At 36.4% G+C, this 22,257-nt stretch overlaps 1 protein-coding gene and 1 long non-coding RNA gene across 4 annotated transcripts in view; one reads left to right on the forward strand and one right to left on the reverse strand.

Moving 5' to 3' along the window:
• Positions 1-21,575, reverse strand: part of LOC106133705 (xaa-Pro aminopeptidase ApepP) — a 32,573-nt gene extending 10,998 nt beyond the window's left edge. The window contains exons 1-9 of one of the 3 annotated variants that reach the window (XM_060952251.1): positions 21,439-21,575; positions 13,270-13,331; positions 12,910-13,007; positions 11,397-11,568; positions 10,330-10,442; positions 8,382-8,517; positions 7,194-7,289; positions 4,829-5,025; positions 3,601-3,681 (exon numbers count right to left, since the gene is read on the reverse strand). In XM_060952251.1, the coding sequence (XP_060808234.1) occupies positions 3,601-3,681; positions 4,829-5,025; positions 7,194-7,289; positions 8,382-8,517; positions 10,330-10,442; positions 11,397-11,568; positions 12,910-13,005 (891 nt within the window). In that variant the 5' untranslated portion in view covers positions 13,006-13,007; positions 13,270-13,331; positions 21,439-21,575. Of the gene's footprint in view, positions 1-3,600; positions 3,682-4,828; positions 5,026-7,193; positions 7,290-8,381; positions 8,518-10,329; positions 10,443-11,396; positions 11,569-12,909; positions 13,008-13,269; positions 13,332-18,361; positions 18,696-21,438 lie in introns of those variants that run through there. The other 2 variants (XM_060952252.1, XM_060952253.1) reach the window with 2 other exon arrangements.
• LOC132903597 (uncharacterized) overlaps positions 1-22,257 on the forward strand; it is a 77,192-nt gene that overhangs the window by 38,884 nt on the left and 16,051 nt on the right. The window lies entirely within an intron of this gene.

The following is a 22,257-nucleotide window of genomic DNA, read 5'->3' on the forward strand; positions in this document are numbered from 1 at the left end:
AATCACCAGCCCCAGGTATTTATGTCTTTGAACTACTTCTACTGGGGGACATAAGCAGTTATTAGGTTCATTATGAAGGCATGTGTGGTTATGAGCTATCAACTTAGGATGTTCAGCAAGTCTATTTTGGCTTGAGCTTATATACATCAACTTTGTTTTGTCAGCGTTGAGGACTAAACCAGCGTCATGGGACCATTTCATCAATAATGTGAAGTCAGTTTGTAGTTCTTCCAGTGCTGTCTTTAAGTTTTTATTTGCTGATATAAGACATGTGTCGTCTGCAAACTGGTAGATGTCACTTTTTGTAACTAGTTTTGTTGCATCGTTTACATAAGTGATGTAATGCAAGGGTCCCAGAACAGAACCTTGGGCCGTGCCTTTTCTAACGTCTACCTTATCGCTGACATTCTCGTCAATTTTTACCATGTAAGACCTATTTTTCAGATAATCTTGGCACCAGACCTTTAGGGGACCACGTATACCACAGTTATCAAGCTTATCTAGCAAGGTTTCATGGTCTAGTGTATCGAAAGCTTTACTGTAGTCAATGAATACTACTAGAACATGTTTTCGATTGTCCAGGTGTTCATCTATAGTATCTGTGAATTTGGCAAGTAATTGTGTTGTGCTTTTGCCCGTCTGAAAACCAAATTGCCTATCCGTAATAATGTTGTTTTCAGTATAGAACTTATTTATTTGCTTTGAGATACATTTTTCTACTATTTTGTCTATAGCTGAAAGTATTGTTATTTGACGATAATTATTATAGTCACCAATATTGCCTTTTTTATGGATAGGTCTAACTATTCCTGTTTTAAGTTGATCCGGATATTTCCCTTCTTTTATAGTACTATTAATGAAATGTGCCATAACTTCTGCTATATCTTTCTCAATATATTTTAAATCTTGTGTTCTTATCTTATCTACCCCTGGTGCTTTTGATGAGTTCAAAGATACTATTTCTTTACTTACTTCTTTAGCGGTTACGTTTTGAAATCTACATGATACATTTACTGGACTTGTGTATAGTTGTTTGTTAAGAAGTTTAACGTTGCATTTTGGGATAATGTTTTTAATACTATTTGAAAAACACGAAGCAAAACTATTTGCTATTTCTTTTGTGGTAATTTTTTTATTTTTCAAAAAAGCATTTAATATAATTGTATCTGCAGGTGCTTTATCTCTGCCTGTTATTTGGTTCAGTAATTGCCACAAAAGTCTAGGATTGTTTTTATTTTTAATTATGTCAAGACGCAGTTGTTTATTTTTATTTTTATTTATTAATTTATTTGCAAAGTTTCTAGATGAATTGTATTTTTGTTTTAGAATTAAATTTGATGAATCCAATGTCCATTTTATAAATAACTTATCTCTATATTCACACGCGTTTCTAATTTTTTTGTTCATCCATTTACTATTTACTCGAGTATTATTAATTGGTTTCTTAATTTTAATCATAGCTTTATTATAGCATTTCTGTAAATTATCTACTATAATTTTATATATTTTCATTGGGCATATAATATTTTTGATCGGTTTCCAATCTATTTGTTGTAAACTATTGTTGAGCGTTTTTATATCATATTTTGTAACATAATTAAAATTCACCCGTGTGTCACCTGCCGACAATCCATTTTGTATGGCTACTAATGCTATGAGGCGATGATCAGCCAGTGTCGTTCCGAGTGCCCCTGTGTACAAAGCTAGTGAGCGGGATCGGGCATAAATATGGTCGATACAAGATTTACAAATTCTGTTGTTTACTAGTTCTATTCGTGTGTACTCATTGATCCCGCAAGCTAATCCGTGACTGTACATAGTGGTATTATAAATATGTTTTACAGGACTATTGTTACGCAAGTCAATGTTTATGTCTCCCAGTAGGTATAGATCACATGCATTGCCTATGTTACGTAATAGGGAATCAAGTTCTTTAACAAATAAATGTTTGCTGTTTTTAGGAGGACGGTAAATACAGCACAGTGTTGCGGAATAACCGAAAGGCGTAGATATCGTTCCTATGAGATTTTCGCAATGTTTTAATTTTTGATTTTTTCTCTGAAATTTATGTTTTTTGTGTATATAAATAATGATACCTCCGCCCTTCTGATTCCTCCGCAACTCCGTATACATATCGTATCCTTTGAGCTGATATAATGTACTGAGAGGTTCAGATATGTTTACTTCACTTAACATTACAACATCGACAATCCTTGGTGAGACGCTTATACATTGTTCTAATGTGGCAAAATTTTTTATGATTGACCTAATGTTCATGTGAATACATAAAAGTGAAATTTGATTTAAGTTTATTGGCTTTACAAATTCGTTTAAGTCTAAACAATTAACTTGTTCTGATATATCTTCTAAGTTAATATCCATATAGATATGAAAGTAACTTTAACGTTATTATGCCAATTTTTAATTTTCACCACTTACGATTACGTTGTGAGTTAGAAATGTGTTGTGCTTTGATCAAGTTGGTGGTTTTTATTTTCTTGACGTCTTCTACCGAGCGAATTATAATGGGCTTCTGATCCTCTCCCTCTTTCCGCACCCGAAGGACTCCTTTTTTTATCCATATGAACTTGTAAATGTCCTTCAGCTCCTGCTTTGTATACCAAAGTAGATGTTTGTTGTAAGATGTTAAGGCTTCGCTTATAAACACTCTTTCATTCGCTTTGTTCGGGTGGTTAATAATATCTGAGACAGTTATCTTAACATTATTAGATTTTATTGCCGCCAGCCATGATGATTGTGTCTGCTCCGACTGGAGTTCTACCAGCACCGGGCCTGGGCGTGTGTTATGTCCAGGCAACCTTTTTGTTTGTTTGATGTCACTGCTGTTTACAGATAGGACGTCAGCCACTTTGGTAGTAATTTCTAGTAAGTTCTCATTATCAGTCGTTGGAACGTTATGTATTTCGATGAGATTACCTAGTTTTTGTTGCTCCATCATTTGAATATGCTGCTCGAGTGCCCCCACTCTTGTCTCGAGGTGGTTGTTCCTATTTGTAAGCTCAGTATTCTTCTTTTGTAGATCAGAAATAATACCCTGCATTATATCTATGCTTGACACCAGCTCATCCATTTTGTCTGACTGATACTGCAACGATTGAGTTACTTCTTTCATCTCTTTCTTCATAGTTTTTTCCATTTCTTTCGAAATGTCACTGAGCAATCTTTTCATGTCTATTTGCATGGTTGGAGGTACCGGACAATCCTCATCGGCCTCGTCGTCGCTAGGTACAACGATAGATCGACGTTGAGCGGAATTATTTTGGCACTCTTGGCAGGTCCATTCCAGGTTGTCGGTAGCTCTCACAGCTGAGAGTTGTTTGTTGGTGAGACCAGTACACTGATTAGTTAGATGCACTACCTTTTCACAACGATTACACTCTAATCCTGGTTTAGATTTAGTTATGTTTTTGTTACACATATCACATTTGGTTGACATTTTGAGGGTAGAATACGTTCGTCTAGGCCTTCCCACTCCGACCTTTGAGCGAAGATATCCGTGGGAAAGAGATGGCACTCCATCTCTCTCATCTTATCAGGCCTTATATCACTAATAAAAAAAGGTAGGTATTAAAAACTTACACCAGACGCAGCGCTGTGTATAGCCTCGCTTGCTTCGCTGGAAAGCCAAATAGGACGACGTTCACTTTCAGCTACTTTTTTCTAAAAATAATAGAAAGATACATACATACATATGATCACGTCTTTATCCCTTACGGGGTAGACAGAGCCAACAGTCTTGAAAAGTACTGATAGGCCACGTTCAGCTGTTTGGCTTAATGATAGAATTGAGAATCAAATAGTGACGGGTTGCTAGCCCATCGCCTAAAAGAAGAATCCCAAGTTTATAAGCCTATCCCTTAGTCGCCTTTTACGACATCCATGGGAGCGAGATGGAGTGGTCCTATTCTTTTTTTTAATGGTGCCGGGAACCACACGGCAATAGAAAGATAGATAGATAAAAACGTTTATTCAGTTGCAACAGACACAAAATACAAAAATAAACATAACATTATAAAAAAAACACAGTTGAGATGCATTTGGGTGCTGCAGAAAGTAGAAAAGGTCATAACTCAGCGGAATTTTTGCACTAACTGAAGTGCAAAACGCTGATTTTCAGTTAACACCAAATATATACATACCTACATATGTACTACAAGTGATATAGACTTGATTATATGTACATTATATGTACGTCTATATCATTTGCGGGGTAGATAACAGTCTTGAAAAGACTGATAGGCCACGTTCAGCTGTCGAGACTCAAATAGTGACAGGTTGGTGGCCCATCGCATAAAAGATGAATCCCAAGTTTATAAAGCCTATCCCTTAGTCGCCTTTCACGACGACGATGGAAAAGAAATGAAAGCGGTCCTAATATCTTTTGTTTTGGCTTCGTGAACCACACGGCACCTTTAGAAAGAACGATTAAGGGCGGGCGCAATAATAAAGGAATTTTTTAGGTATATTAGTTAATTATTCTTTAAGTATATAGATAGATAGTTCATTCTTTCATTCATATAATCACGTTTATATCCCTTGCGGGAAAGACAAGAGCCGGCTGTCTTGAAAAGACAGAGGTTGCTAGCCCATCGCCTAAAAGAATCTCCAGTTTATACCTCCCCTATCCCTTAGTCGCCTTTTACGACATCCACGTGATACATGTGGAGTGATTATATTCTAAAATGCCGAAAACATTACATTTTACAACACACACAATTATATGTATTGCAAAAAATCAAAACGATATACGCTATAGTACAGAAATTCGTCACAAGATGGCGCTGTAAATAATAATTATTACACTTACGGCATGTTGCGTCAGAGTCTCCGTTATCGATTCGTATGGGGCCAGCGTGATATCCACACGTTCCGATTTCAACTGGTCCAAGACAGAGTCGGAGAGTGTGTGCGAGCAGGACAGCACTACCGACGTGGGAGTTACGAGCAAGTACGCGAAGAACACCGGATTGTATTCAATGTCGCTACCACGGAGGTTCAGGACGTCTGGACATGGAGAAACCCTAATTATTTTTGATGTATTTTTTTTTTATTGGTGCCGTGTGGTTCCCGGCACCAATAAAAAAAAAGAAGAATAAGACCACTCCATCTCGTTCCCATGGATGTCGTAAAAGGCGACTAAGGGATAGGCTTATAAACTTGGGATTCTTCTTTTAGGCGATGGGCTAGCAACCCGTCACAATTTGAATATCAATTCTATCATTAAGCCAAACAGCTGAACGTGGCTTATCAGTCGTTCAAGACTGTTAGCTCTGCCTACCCCTCCGGGAAAGAGGCGTGATGTTATGTATGTACATACCTATAAGTAATCACGTCTATATCCCGCGCGGGGTAGACAAAACCAATAGTTTTGAAAGAGTGATAAGCTACGTTCAGATGTTTGGCTTGATGATAGAATTGAGAATAAAAGAGTGACAGGTTGCTAGTCTGTCGCCTAAAAGAAGAATCCCAACCCAAGTTTGTAAGCCTATCCCTTAGTCGCCTTTTACGACATCAATGGGAACGAGATGGGGTGGTCCTATTCTTTATTTTTTATTGGCGCCGGTAACCACACGGCACTGTTGGGATGTGTTTATACATTATTCAGAAAATAAATAATAATTCTAATATATAACCTTCTCTATATACTCACTCACTCTATATTATTAAGGACGTCCTGGTAAAGGGTCAGGTCAAAAGTACCCGAAACCGCCGAGCTTGCATGAAGAGTTATGAATGTGGATGTAGCGAAGGAAGTATGCAGAGATCGTGGCAAGTGGAAAGAGGTAATCTCTGCCTACCCCTCCGGGAAAGAGGCGTGATTTTATGTATGTACTACTCTGTCAAGAAAGTAGCAAGAAAAGATCAATAATACACAAACTGTTTGTTATTCATCCACATTTATTTTATCACCTTCAAAATATGCTCCTTTAGAAACGATACACTTACGCCAACGAATAATCCAATCATCAAAACATTTTTTAAACGCTGTTTCCGGAATTGAGGTCAGTTCTCGCCGCGAATTCTCTTTTATGTCTTCTACCGATTGAAAACGGGTGCCACGAAGTGGTAATTTGAGTTTAGGAAAAAGAAAAAAGTCGGCTGGAGCCATATCTGGTGAATATGGTGGTTGCTCGATGGTATTTGTTGAGTGTTTGGTTAAAAATTCGTTCACAATGATGGCCTTGTGCGAAGGTGCATTATCATGGTGCAAAATCCAAGAATTTTCTTTCCACAAATCTGGCCTTTTTCGTCGGATTTGCTCTCTTAAACGCCGCATAACACTCAAATAATATTCCTTATTTACCGTTTGACCTTCCGGCAAGAATTCCGAGTGCACAACACCGCGATAGTCAAAGAAAACAGTCAACATGACTTTGACTTTTGAACGACTTTGGCGTGGTTTTTTCGGTTTCGGTTCAGTTGGAAGGCGCCACTCCGAAGCTTGTTGACTAGTTTGCATGTCAAACTCGTAAACCCACGTCTCGTCACCAGTAACAATGCGTTTCATGAATGTTGGGTCGGAATTGACTCGTTCTAGCATGTCCTCAGCGACTCTCATGCGATTGAGTTTTTGAAAAAAATTCAGGTCTTTTGGGACTAGCCGAGCGGCAACATGTTTCATACCCAAATTATTAGTTAAAATGGTACGGATCGACTCGTGAGATACAGAAAGTTCGGTGGCTATCTCTCTCAAAGTTGAATGAGGATTTTCAGTCACTATTTCCTTCACTTTTGCGATGTTAACTTCAGTTGCAGACGTTGATGGCCTACCAGAGCGAGGCAAATCTTCTATCACATCTCGACCGCTTTTGAACGCTTTGTACCACTCATAAGCACGAGTTTTTGATAAAGTCGATTCACCGTAAGCCCTCTGTAACATTTTCAGTGACTCCGAACACGATATTCCATTGGCAATGCAAAATTTAAGACAAACTCTTTGTTCGATGTTTTTATCCATTATGAAATTAGCAATACACACTAGATATGATATAACTAAAAATAGCACTGTATTTAATGTAAACAACAGATGCAACTCAAACTCCGCGCCAAAATGGAAAACAGTTGTGCCAATCTAACAACAACAAAAAAAACAAAAATTTGAATTTGGAACCATAAATAAATAATCCATTCCCGATACTTTTCTGACAGAATGTATGTATGTATATACTCACAACAAACTTCGTCTAAAGCTGTCACAACCAAAGCGGCGGCTTTTTTCTCAGCCATCTTAGCTCTCAACTCTTGTATCTTCTCACCGGCGGCTTTGCCTGCGTTTACAATGTTTTATTATGTGAAATGATGAAAGAAACTTTTATTTTATTTTATGCGAAGGGCTACTAGCAACCTGTCACTATTTGAATCTCAATTCTATCGTTAAGCCAAACAGCTGAACGTTGCCTGTCAGTCTCTTCAGGACTGTTGGCCCTGTCTGCCCCGCAAGGGATATAGACGTGAATATATAGATGCATGTATAAAAGAAACTTGTAGCGGGAACGTTATGCCTGGAGAACCGCACGACAGACGATGTTGTGTCGGAGGTTGTATATATAGCTCCAATCCGTGATATCTTTGCTTGCGCGATTTAGGTTTTTCGCCGTTTTTATACTACGCTAACTGATAGCGTCGCGTATTTTTGTGACTTGTGACGTATATATGTCGCAACACTCTATCTTAAAGTGCATACATACATACACATAATCACGTCTATATCCCATGCGGGGTAGACACCTGTCATAATTTGAATCTCAATTCTATCATTAAGCCAAACAGCTGAACGTGGCATTTGAATCTTTTGAATACTGTTGGCATTGTCTACCCCGCAAGGCATATAGACGCGATTATATGTATGTATATTTATAATTTTAAATAATAAAAGAAACTCAATCTTAAAGTACATACATATAATCACGTCTATATCCCATGCGGGGTAGACAGAGCTAACAATCTTGAAAAGCATGAAAGGCCACGTTCAGCTGGCAGGTTTAATGATAGAATTGAGATTCAAATAGTGACAGGTTGCTAGCCCATCGCCTGAAAGAGGAATTATAAAGTAAAAAAAGGATTTATCATTCTACATACATATGGTCACGTCTATAACCCTTGCGGGGTAGACAAGGCCAACAGTCTTGAAAAGACTGAATGGCCACGTTCAGCTATTTGGCTTAATGATAGAATTGAGATTCAAATAGTGACAGGTTGCTAGCCCATCGCCTGAAAAAGAATCCCAAGTTTGTAAGCCTATCCCTTAGCCGCCTTTTACGACATCCACGGGAAAGAGATGGAGTGGTCTTTATTCTTTTTTTGTATTGGTGCCGGGAACCACACGGCACATTTATCATTGTAATTGAGATATGAATTACCAGTGTATTTGATAGGGAGGGGTATTATCTCATTTCTTGATCTCGCTGGAGGTGGGTCGTTCATCTGAATCCTGACCTCGTCCACCAGATTCTTCTCCACGGCGATCAGCGCCATCTTCGACCTGATGAGGTTCGTCTGAAAGGGGTTTTGCATCAGTCTCGATCGTCATTCTCATTCTCATAAATAAATAAATTTCTTTATTGTCTTGAAAAAATTAACAATTTTGGAACCAAAGTTGGGCCTTTAAGGCTTTTAAGTTATATAAACCTGTGTTAGAAAGACCCGCTCTTAAATAATTAAATATGTGTTATTTGCAGACAATGCGCAATTACAAGTTTTAATGCTTAAAAATAATAAATAATAGGAACAAACATGCAAATAACAGAAAAAAATTACACAATTTAAACTAAAACATTATGGTGTGGAATTTAGTTAATCCTACTATTATAAAGGCGAAAGTTTGTATGGATGTATGGATGTTTGTTACTCTTTCACGCAAAAACTACTGAACCGATTACCATGAAATTTGGTATGTAGGTAGCTGAAGACCCAGAATAACACATAGGCTACTTTTTATCCCAGAGTTCCCGCGGGATTGATAGGGTTTCCATGCGGACGAAGTCGCGGGCGGCCTCTAGTTCTAGATAAAAGTGATTTTTGACATTGACATTCATTGTTCATAAGCGGATCCTGGGTCCCCAGGGAATAAATTCTGTGGAATATTACATATATATAACATACTAGAGGCCGCCCGCGACTTCGTCCGCATGGAAACCCTATCAATCCCGCGGGAACTCTGGGATAAAAAGTAGCCTATGTGTTATTCTGGGTCTTCAGCTACCTACATACCAAATTTCATGGTAATCGGTTCAGTAGTTTTTGCGTGAAAGAGTAACAAACATCCATACAAACTTTCGCCTTTATAATAGTAGTAGGATAGATAATATGGATGAAGCGAAGGGAGTATGCAGAGATCGTGGCAAGTGAAAAGAGATAGTCTCTGCCTACCCCACCGGGAAAAAGGCGTGATTTTATGTATTTATGTTTGTATAACATATAATATGGATGAAGCGAAGGAAGTATGCAGAGATCGTGGCAAGTGAAAAGAGATAGTCTCTGCCTACCCCACCGGGAAAAAGGCGTGATTTTATGTATTTATGTTTGTATAACATATAATATGGATGAAGCGAAGGAAGTATGCAGAGATCGTGGCAAGTGAAAAGAGGTAGTCACTGCCTACCCTACCGGGAAAAAGGCGTGATTTTATGTATGTATATAATCACGTCTATATCCCCTACGAGGCAGACAGAGCCGACAGTCTTTAAAGACTAATTAGACTGAATTGAAATTCAAATAGTGACAGGTCGCTAGCCTACAAGGAGAACAACAAATTGTTACCTATTCCTAAAAGTCTATTCTATCTGTGTACCACATTACATCGAAATCGGTTCAGTAGTTTTTGAGTTTATTCATTACAAATATACAAAGAATACAAATCTTTTCTCTTTATTATTAAACTAAATAAATAAATACTTATATAAGGGACAAATTACACAGATTGAGTTAGCCTCGAAGTTCGAAACTTGTGTTACGAGATAATAAGGCCGTTATATAAGTGTGTGAGTATAAACATACATATATACATATGATCACGTCTACAGCCTTGTGGGGTAGACAGAGCCAACAGTCTTGAAAAGACTGATCGGCCACGTTCAGCTATTTGACTTAACGATAGAATTTAGATCCAAATAGTGACAGGTTGCTAGCGCATCGCCTAAAAAATAATCCCAAGTTTGTAAGCCTATCCCTTAGTCGCTTTTTACGACATCCATGGATCCATTGGATGTCGTAAAAGGCGACTAAGTGAGTGCCGCGTGTGGTTCCCGGCACCAATACAAAAAAGAATGGGACCACTCCATCTCTTTACCATGGTGTGAGATTATAAACCTGCAAATTATTCCATTCCTCCCTGCTGATGGTGTGAGGATCCACGCCCACCAAATCTCCCGACACCAGGTTAGCTGTCAACCATTTCTCCATTGTCAGGGTTTCGGGTAACGCTGTGAATTAACCAAAATTTATTTATTTTGGTGCCGTGCGGTTCCCGGCACCTACAGAAAAGAAGAACCATTTCATCTCTTTCATCCAAATAGTGACAGGTTGCTAGCCCATCATCGCCTAAAAGAAGAATCCCAAGTTTATAAGCCCATCCCTTAGTCGCCTTTTACGACATCCATGGGAAAGAGAATGCGAGTGGTCCCATTCCTTTTTTGTACTGGTTCCGGGAACCACACGGCACTATTATTAGATACAAACACTCAAAATTCAAAATTTTTATTCATTATTATAGGATACTTCATATCGCTTAATAATTGACAAAACATATGGTTTAACAACATTGGTTGACGTCAAATAAATTACTTAAAACTAAGCTTACTTCCGCTTCCAAGGCGTCAGTGCAGAAGAAGCGGTAACAAACTGCACTGCAGCATTTTCTTCAACAACGTCAACTTCACAATCATCAATCAAATAAACTTAGAATTGAATGTGGACGAGAGAATACATTGACAGGTTGCTAGCCCATCGCCAAAAAAAGAATCCCAAGTTTGTAAACCTATCCCTTAGTCGCCTTTTACGACATCCATGGGAAAGAGAATGGAGTGGTCCCATTCCTTTTTGTACCGGGAACCACACGGCACTATTGTTAGATACAAACAGAGATGCGATTTATTTGAAATACTTCTATTTAAAATGCAAATAAGTACAAAATTCAAAATACCTATTTTGCATTTAGCATTTGAAATACAAAACATAAAACTAAATATTTGGTATTTTGCATTTTGCATTTGAAATATAGTTAATCTGAAAAGTATTTTGCATTTTGTATTTAAATGCTTTTTTAAAACTATTGAAATATAGTTAATCTGAAAAGTATTTTGCATTTTGTATTTAAATTAAATGCTTTTTTAAAACTAAGTATTTTGTACATCTCTAGATACAAACACAACACTTACACTCCTTCATCAGCGTCCACACGGCCGGGTCTGTCTCGTTCGCGAACTGCGTGTAGTACCTGCCGTCGGTCCAGAGCAGCGCTCGGGCTCCGGTCACCACGGCCGTGCCCGCTGACCCAGTGAAACCGGATATCCATTCCCGGCGGGCGTCCGCGGGACTTATGTATTCGGACTAGAGATGTGAGCAAAGACATTGTTTGTTTGAGAGATGTGAGCAAAGACAATGTTAGTTTGTTTGTTTGTTTTTTTTTTTTTATTCATTCTAAATTTAATATATACAATTGTCAATCAAAAATTCCACCCCGAATCGTACCCGGCTCAAAGGTGGGTATCACACTAGCTGCGTTTCCTCTTTGAATGGCTAAGGATATCTGGTTTGATTGTTTGTTTGATTGTTTGTTTGTAAACTCTTTATTGCACACTAAATGTGCCCGCGACTTAGTGCGCGTGGAATAGTTATTTTGGGCATCATTGAAGCCCTCAAGGATGAATAACTTTCTCCATTTTTTTCACATTTTCCATTATTTCTTCGCTCCTTATAAGTAGTTGCAGCGTGATGTTATATAGCTTAAAGCCTTCCTTGATAAATAAGTAGTCTATTCAACACAAAAATAATTTTTCAATTCAAACAAACAAACTCCTCAGCTTTATAATATAAGCATACATACATAAAATCACGCCTCACTCCTGGAGGAGTAGGCAGAGACTACCTCTTTCCACTTGCCACGATCTCTGCATACTTCCTTCGCTTCATTCACATTCATAACTCTCTTCATGCAAGCTCGTCGGTTTCGGGTACTTTTGACCTGACCCTTTACCAGGACGTACTTAGGTAACTACTTATTCATTTAAAAAAAATATCGTTGCTTGTCATGCAGATTTAAATGTGTGATGGGCACGGAAGCACAGGATTAAATCCTACCACATGTAGGTACCAATGATTCTATTCTATGTTACGTACATTAGTTTGAGTGGTAACCGAATCTCTTATGGGCTATCATCGTGAGGAAACTGGATGTGTAACCATTACAATACAGGTTAGGTTCCTCTGCCCACGGCGTGGAAGTCTGATGAAAATCTTTTCGTATAAAAACCTGACTTACATACCCAATACAGGACTGTAGCGGGAAAAAAAGAGCGCCTCACCTCTCTCCTGATTGGCTTTAACAGGAAGATAGGCCGCTGACACATACTTAGGTATATTTCATCAATTAACTAAATCAAAAATACTCGCAGGCCGTGTGGTTCCCGGCACCAATAAAAAAGAAAAGAACCACTCCGTCTCATTCCCATGGATTTCGTAAAAGGCGACTAAGGGATAGGTTTCTAAACTTGGCATTCTACTTTGAGGCGATGGGCTAGCAACCTGTCACTATTTGAATCTCAATTCTATCATTAAGCCAAACAGCTGAACGTGGCATGTCAATCTTTTCAAGACTCCGCAAGGGATATAGACGTGATCATAATATGTTTGTATGTGTTCCTGTAAGAAATATATCGAGTCATGACTTACATTGTGGGCGTCTGCCGTGGGTATGATGTAGGCCGCGAGCGGGTTAGGCTGGCTTGCCATAAGCGCCCGGAGCGCCGTCAAACGCTGCAGCGACATTTCTAAGGAAAAAATAATTTAAAAAATTAAATTTTTGTATAAAAAAGTTCAAATATTTTTTTTACGGTGCACGGAACTATGGCTGAAAAAATAAAAGATAAAAATTTGTATAAGAATATTAAAATATTTTTTTTTCGGCCTAACATTTGGGTGCAGAGACCTCACGACTCTTTAGCAATTTGTCGATGGTTCTAAACCTACTTAAGTGTCATGAAAATTGCAATTATAAAATAAGTAAGTACTGTATTTAATATAGAAACTTACTTGTTTTTAATGCCTTTGGATTATTTGTATCATTAGTCGCTGTCACACGGTTCCCAGTCAGCCTGGAAAGATAGAAAATAGTAACATTACAAAAGAGTATTAAAAAAAACAACATCAATAGGAAATCTAAAATAAAATCTATTTTCTTTTATAAAAATGTACATTTAAAAAAAAAAGTTCACCGTTTTAGGAGCTACCTATATATATGTAGAAAGTCACATAAAAAGACTACAATAAAAACAACTCAGACTAAACAAATACGTAGGTACCAATGATTATTGCATTCGCTATTTAAATTCGTCTAATCGAGGCCTGCAGGCAAAGACTGGTCTAGTGTGAGGCGTAATAAAAAAAAAAGTTTGGACTAAGGCATTATATTTGAGTCAAAGTTTTTAATTATTACTGCTGGATAGTTTTATAATTTCGAATTTAGTGGGTTTTCAGGTTGTCTCCAAGAAGCCCCGAGAAACGACAATTACAGGTACTTACTTATGCACTCACAGCTATTATTCAACCATAACGAGAACCTCCCTAAATAGTTTAATATTCTAAGACGAAGACTAACCTTTAAATAAAAATTCAACACTGGCTAAAATAACCTCCGGATGAAGTTTCACCCACGACGGAGAAAAAAAAGACAAGATGTGACAAATGTTCCCTTTTACAAAACTTTTTAATATCTACCTACATACTTATATTATGTCGGTACATAATTCTTAAGGAAGTACATATAAATCTTTGTCTTTCACTTCTCATTTTTATTATTCTATTGTAGGTACTTACACAATAAATAATAACATAAAATGGCTGACGTACATAATCAATAACAACAAGACAACACAAAAGAATATTAAATATCGAAAACAGATTCAATATAAAAAAAAACCAGTAAATCCATTTACTTTTTTACGTGTCGAAACTCAGCAATACTAAATAATAGTGTATTCAGCCAGCATTTTATAAAGCATCAATGTAGACTGCTTTGTAACGGAATAATAGCTACCTAGTTACCTCTTTCTTGCTTGAACGTCCATATTAGTCGAGGAAGAGTGTAAAATAGTTTAGTTAGTTTGCAGACGCTCCCTAAAACGACGAGCTTGTATAATAAATACATTTCCCATAGATTTTTATATATTTTTTTTATAGTACATTCAGGTACTTTTAATTAATTATACAAGCTCGTCGTGTAAAAAAAATCCTGATGCGCAGAAAGGCACAGGTTCTAATCCCACCTCGGCCATGTACCAATGACAACTGCATGTGTCACCATCACCACGGATCCAAGTCGGGTTAGGTTTACCTGCAGAGGTTGCGGAGGCCCGATGGGCATCACTTTGTGTAAAAACCTGACTCACCCAATCTAGGATCCATAGTCAAACGCATACCCCGGGATCCTCTCCAGAGTGGAGGGGATGCAACCGGGACTAAAGCCAGGAGGAAGAGGAGTAAATAAAGCTTGCAATTGTAATTTTAATTAAAATAAATGATTTATTTTATCTTATCTAATTATAACGCATCTCACTCGCGATACAACGATGGATGTGCGTGTGCTCTGAGGGCCACTCTCTCGAATTTCTTTGAAAACATGTTCAGGATTTAGTGAAGATTCCCAAAGAATTGTGAAAGTTGGAACCAGATTTTGTGAAAATCAAATAAGGGAATTATGGGCTTTAAAGTTGGACCCTCAATCCGCACATAGAGGATTGAGGGTCCACTTGTACCGGATAAACTAAGGGCACTAAAGAAAAAGTCTTTACGCCAAAATGTAAGATAATGCCAAGCAAAAATTGCGGACACAAGAAATTACAAGAAAAACATTGTATTATTTTCCATACCTGCGTTCAAAATGGACCCTCACGTGGAAAGATTATTACGCTTATAATAACAAAACCATTAACTTTTGGCTACTCTTTGAAACCCTATATTATAGTATATAAATTGTGACATTTTGTGAAAGAAATAACAGATCACGATATCATGTTGGTTAAAAATTATCACCTAGTTAAAATTCGGACCCTCAGTCGTCCACTTTTTGGTTTTCGTTTTGTTTCGCTTAACGTATGATAGCTAACAAAAACACAAAATTGTCTCCTTTTGTGGAAAAAAATGTGCTACAAATACAGTACCATTGGTTAATAAAAACATCTTTTATTGTATAAGAAAATCAATTTTAATTTAGTATGAAAATAATGAAATAGGGTGACAACATTTTGCATAACTTACTAAAAATTATTACTAAAAATAGCTTTTTCAGAATGTTTTTTTTTAAATGTCTAAAATTTGTAATGGAAGCAGCGTTGGACTTCATTTACCCTTTTAAATTGCAGCATAGATTAATAAATGTAGAGTTATCGGTATTAATAAACTTGGTTCGATTTTTCTCCCATCAGGTAGATACGATTCGGGGCGGAGTTTTTGACAAATGATAGGTATTTTGATTTTTTTTTCTATTTGACAAATTCTATTTATATGTTATAAAATTTTATTTATTGATTTGTACTGTAAACGATACCACATTAATCATGTAACTAATAATAAAGATAAATTTTATGCAATATTTTATTACGATAATATATCTCTGCATCAATACTTGTCTGTCATATGATGTGTAGGTATTAATTTTAAGAAACGTGAGCGTTTACTATAAGTGAGAAATCGTGGGCTGAATTAGTCATTATACAAATAAAACTTGTATAAAATATGTAAACTTTAACCAGAATAACTCAATCGCCTATTTAAGAATATTGCCCTATCGTTTCAGGTTGGCGACCTCAGTAGATCAGTAAACGGGCAAATGTTATAAAAAATAGTAGTATAGTAGACGATAGTGACTGCTAAAAAATTATAATAAAGAAAGCGGCAGTTGCATACTTACATACAATCATGCCTTTTTCCCGGAGGGTAGGCAGAAACTCTTTTCATGCAAGCTCGGCGGTTTTAGGTACTCTTGACCTGACCCTTTGCCAGGACGTCCGTAATATGATCAAGATACGTTTGTCCTGGCCATCCCACTCGGACGTTTCCCTCCACCCTCTCCTTGTATATTTGCTAAGTCAACCTGCTTTCGTTTATCCTCTCCACATGACCAAACCATCTTAACATACCTTATTTTACACCACAACATTCCCTTATTTTCCGCTGTTCCTTATCCGGTCACTCAATTTCACACCGATCATACTCCTTAACGCTCTATATTCCACCGCATTTATTCTACTTTCGTGTAAAATTACTGGTTCGAATCCCACCTTGCCTTTCAAAGGGAAGGGCTTACCAACTTGGGATACTTGTTTTAGGGAGCGTTCACTATTTGAATCTCTATTGTATCAATAAGCCATTGCAGCTGAACGTGGCCTTTCAGTATTTTCGTGACTGTTAGCTCTGTTTACCCCATAAGGGATAAAGTTGTAATTATATGTATTTATAATAGCTTCCAGGTCACTTGGCACATAGTTGACCGCTCGGAGAAAAGCCGCCGATGTGCGGTGACCTTTAAAATGTCCCCAAACGCGGGAAAATAATACATTGTATATTTAGATGTTATTTTGTAGTGTAGGTTTATATAGGTACCGCTGCTACAGTAATCCAATCCAATTTTGAAAATAAATCTATTCTATTCAGTAATCCAATGACTGGGACTAAAGCTGAATTACCACTGAAGCGATGTATGATTTAACCAATCGCAATACTCAAAATTATCGCTTTAATGCAAACAGTGCAGGAGAGAGGAGCAGATTTTCATAACTATACCTATATCTATACTAATATTATAAAGCTGAAGAGTTAGTTTGTTTGTTTGAACGCGCTAATCTCAGGAACTACTGGTTCGAATAGAAAAATTATTTTTGCGTTGAATAGACCATTTATCGAGGGAGGCTTTATTATCACGCTGCAACTATAAGGAGCGAAGAAATAATGGAATATGTGAAAAAAACATCCTTGAGGGCTTAAAATATAAAATTAAGGAGTGCCCGAGATGAAAAGTGGCCACCGTTCAACTCTAGCAAAGCGGGGCAGGGCGTAGTGGGGTGGCACGGTGTGGTGCTGAGTGAAAAATGAACCGTACCTAACTGATATCTGTCGGTATACTTCCCTCCGTTCCGCTTCAGTGGAAACACACCACTTTTTACGTCTCTTTTCCGCTTAAGTGGAAACGCAACCTAACGCCAATAGGGTGAAGGAACATAATTGTACGATTTGAACCTACATGGCAGGAGCTAATAATTTTTTTTAATTAAATAAAAATATAGGTTTGTACGATCACTTTCTTTTTAATATACAAATTTTAATTTACAAAATCCAGTCAGACCTTATTCGAGAGCCTTTTCGTCATTGTAGTGAAAAATACACTTCTCTGTGTCCGTGACAGAATAATTTTTACCCGACTACGGCGAAGCAAAAAGAGATGGTAATAGTACAGCAAGGTTATGCACGAACTTGATAAGGGATGTCTTTTTCCATCTCTTTTCCTCTGCTGCATTTAACCTCAGAAATAGAGGGAGATTTCCCCTCCGGGAAAGAGGCGTGATTTTATGTATGTATGTAATAGAGGGAGAGGTGAGATAATACATATTTCTTGTCAACTTAAATATTTTCTCCCTTATCTTACTGAGAATAACCAATAAGAAAGAAAGAGAGAGATATATGACATGTGCCAGGCGAGTAAGTTCAATCAAAATTGTACTTTAGGGAGCTACGCAAGGACCTATTTTTTTTAAAGAAAAATTGCCTCTGCGCATTCCTGAAGCATCAAATTGTAGACTTATACGCCGGGTGCTCTATCTATTTTGACATTTAAAGAACTTCAGTTTTTATATTGTCTATTTTTATAAAAGTACTTACATTTTTGACGCAGAAAAATAAGTTTTGTTCAAAACAAAACAATTTCATACAGATTTGTAGACAAATAACTTAGTTCTTTTTTTCTTAAGTATGTAAATAAATGATTTGGTATATTAAGCAAATAAATAAAAGAGAAAATCATAGTTAAGACTGAGAAATAGTTAAATATGTATGACAATACCATATCTATGACAATACATATAATGTTTCATTTTATGCCAAATTAAAAAACTTGTATACAAAAATGTCTCACCCACACGTCTAACGGGGCAATAGAGTGAGCTCAGCTTTATTTGGCAGCCAAAATCGCGGGAAAATATATGTATGGATAATGTCTTATATGCCAAAAAACTGTTAACATACCATATATTCCAGTGAAACTTGCTGTTATACTAAAATACAACATACAGATAACACAAATAAGTACATATTCATAATCTTGTTTAAATAAAACATTTATCAAACCAATGTATGAAAATCAAACAAATTACAAATAAGTACCTACGTCTTGATTTCAGAAATATAGTGTGAGTTTCTAGTGAGACATTCTTATTTTAAATATTGGTTAGCCAGATTATGATATCAAAACAAGTTTTTTTTTTATTTTTTTTTCAGATATCTTTGTTAGCATAGAATGACAAATTATGCATACATACTTTTAAATCACTATTCCTTATTACAAATTTTAAGAGGTATATTTAAGTAAATATTAATAACTCAAAAGTAAAACCTTAAATTAATAACACACTAAATTATACAAATAAAAATACAACATAATCAAACTATTGCCTTATATTAGTTACATTCACAATTTGTTCGGTGCTTACATATGCCAACACCATTCTCCTGTTTGGTTTCCTTCCACCCAAAGGTTGACTGGAAGAAATTTCATTAGGGATAAGTCTGTCTTTGAACCATCTCTGTCTGTTTTGTGTTGTATGTTATACTCTTCTGGTGCAATAAAGAGTTTTATCTAGCTTTCTGTCTACATATATAGTTCACTAGCCTTTCCGCGCAGCTTCGTTCGCTTGAATTTAGCGCCAACTATAAAAAGGGACTAATTAAACGCCATCTATAAAAAGTTAAGAATTTACCGCTACCTACAAAAGAATACAGGGTTTTTGCAAATGCCACGGGAACTATAGTTTTTACAAGAATAAAAAGTTCATTATGTCCTTCTCCAGACTCTTAATTATATATACAAGATATATCATGAAGATTAATTCAGTAGTTAACAAATAATTAAAAAACAAATAAATAAACTTAACTTTCAAATTTGTAATATTAGTTGGAAAGTTTCTTTAGGTAATGAAATAAGGGTAAACAAATTAACACATCTTTCTGTTGAAAAATACATTATATAGACAACTGAAGAAGCAGCTAATTGAATAACTTTCCCTTTTAACCAAAAAGTTATAGATAAATATCCAATCAATTGTACATCACATACAAAACTTGCAGGCAGACAAAAACTAGTTTTAACATATTTTATTGAATCGGCCAAGAGGTTGTCATGATAATCTGATAAAAACTATTCTGTTACTAATTCTGAGCCATGAATGTATTGATGTTGGTAACTTTAAACTTTGTACAAAAAATTGTTGGTTGGAACTTTCATCTGCTTAAAATGTTGTAAAAGTTTAACTACTTCCGGTCTTCAGAATAACTGTCTTCATACCAAATTTTTAGTAAAAATGTAGGCATTGGTGATACAACCAGACAGAATTTCAAACTATACTATTAGTTACTAATGAATTAACATGATATATGGCTCAGTAATGTCTCTCTCACAGTCTTTTTTCATTCCACATTTTCATGGTGTTCATGCTGTTAGTTCAATTTTATTACTATTATCTCCATTCCATCTCAATGAATCTTCTGCGTAATTAAATTCATTTGGCCTATGATTTGGTAATCTGAAACAAAGACATTCTCTCATTAATTGGATAAAAAAACATGGATCACAGGAAATATATGACAAAATTATTTACTAGAAACCTATTCAGGAAAGACAAGTTCGTTATCCCAAAAGTCTTTGGTGCTGACATTTTTTTGTAGACATTGTGTACCTCCCTTTTATTTTCTTTTCCCTATTCAATTGACTTTAGATAGGGTAGCTTTTGCCACACTGAACAACTGAGAAAAAAAGACATTTTGTGGGAATTCCCATTTACTAAAATTGCAGATTTTCAGTCATTAAGTTTCTTCATTTTAGCTTAGTCCATTCAGAGGTTCTGGACTTTAATTTGATTGATATTTTTTTGAAGAGTTAATTCTAATATAAAAGCAAAATAAGTCTCACCTCAGCACTCCATAGGAGCAATTGAATTAGAATTATCACCATAACCACTTAAACTACCTTGGAACTCAATACCACTGATTTGGCTGTCAGCATTGAAGGACGCTCCGTATGAGTCATTGCTTGGAGCATGTGATGTTTCCAAATTTCCATCTCCAGAATCCGTTGCTGCTGCTGCATCGGGTTCAGCCCAATTTATCTTAAATCTAGTCACTCTAGGCTCCGACGCCAGAATATTCCTTACGACTTTGTCGAATTGTGGTTTCGCCGGCGGATTTTCTCTCAATTCAGGTTCACTATCACTGTATTCATTATTTATGAAATATCCTACTCTAACGAACTCCTGTCCTCGGTATGAACACGTTAATAGCACAACTGTGACGCCTAGAGCGTCGTTTTCAGGAATCCGGCTAACGTCGGGTGGAGGTGCTTGAAAAACGAACATGTGGCGGCCCTCGGGTATAGGACCGACATAAATAGTATCTAAAACCTGGTCATGCTCTTCAGTTTCTGCCGATCCTACGTAGATCATTTTCCATTCGAGGTCTTCTTTTAGTTCTTCAATGCATTCGAAGGTTAATTCAAATTGGAATGGATTGAGAAATGGACTCGGGTTGTCTAGGACCACCACATTTGTAATATGCACTTTGGCCATTGCTTCGTGAACAAATTTATTTCTAATCACACGTCTCTGACGATTTATAATCCACAAAATGATGTACCACAGCTTTTATAACGAAAAATCACGGAAAAATGTTTTTTCACGCCAATAAATTACATCGGCAGATGACAAACAAAATGACATTTATTTTGGCGGTTCAAACCGTCACGTGATCAAAATAACATACGATAATAGCGCTATTGCGACTGAAATATGAACTAAAATTAAAAACAAATTTACTTTGACAGTTCAATGATAAGGCATTATTTTATCATTTTTATTGTTAAATTTAGAGTTCTAAGTTTGGATAAAAAAGTCCTAAGATTGCTATAGAAACAATATCATTCGAAACCAATTGAAAAAAACTTACCAAAACTTGAATTTCTAATTTAGATTTCGGAATAAATCACCAACACAAGAAACGTCAAATTACCCAAAAACAACAGAGGAAAATGACCACAGATGTTAGTTATGTTGCAATGTCGAAAAGTGACAAAGACAATATGAGCAACATTGTTTTATAAAGTTCCGGCGTAGAAAAAGTATAGTTATAGATAATCTACGCGGTCCGGACATGGGAGATTGGAATTGAACGTTCCGGAGATCATTAAAATTGCTCTAGTTATCCATTTATATTTATGTAGAATATGTTTGTTAGCGTTTCGACGGTTTTGTTAGTGACGTTAGTTTATTAGTGCGTTTTACTTGCCATTGATTTTCTATATATTTTTAAACATTTTTCGGTTATCACTGTCTTAAATAAACTTTTAAGCATTTAAAAAATGCGATGAAGTGGGTGGTCAGTGAGGTAAAGTTAAGACTAACGATTTTCTTTTGTTCATAAGCCAATACTGCTTAAGTGTCGCGTCGTTTATTATGCAATATGTTTGTATGCAAATACTCTGAAAATGAATCGTAGTTCTGTTTTTGAGTACATAAACAAACATAACATAAACTCCATAGCACTGCTGTCTTCTTGTTATTTTGTGTTGATATTTTTAATATGTATCCTTCATATTGAATGGCAAAGCCTCCGTACTAGGTTCCACTGAAAATCAGCGCATTGTGTAACCTCATCATACACATGCATATGCTGAGTGGAACCCTTTTGGTCGCATCATGTATTTTTTTTTATTTTTATCTCTGTTTATGAATGAAAATGTTATGTTACATCTTGCGCCAAATAAAG

Source organism: Amyelois transitella, chromosome 28 (genome assembly GCF_032362555.1).
Source record: "Amyelois transitella isolate CPQ chromosome 28, ilAmyTran1.1, whole genome shotgun sequence".
NCBI classification, from domain to species: Eukaryota; Metazoa; Arthropoda; class Insecta; order Lepidoptera; family Pyralidae; genus Amyelois; species Amyelois transitella.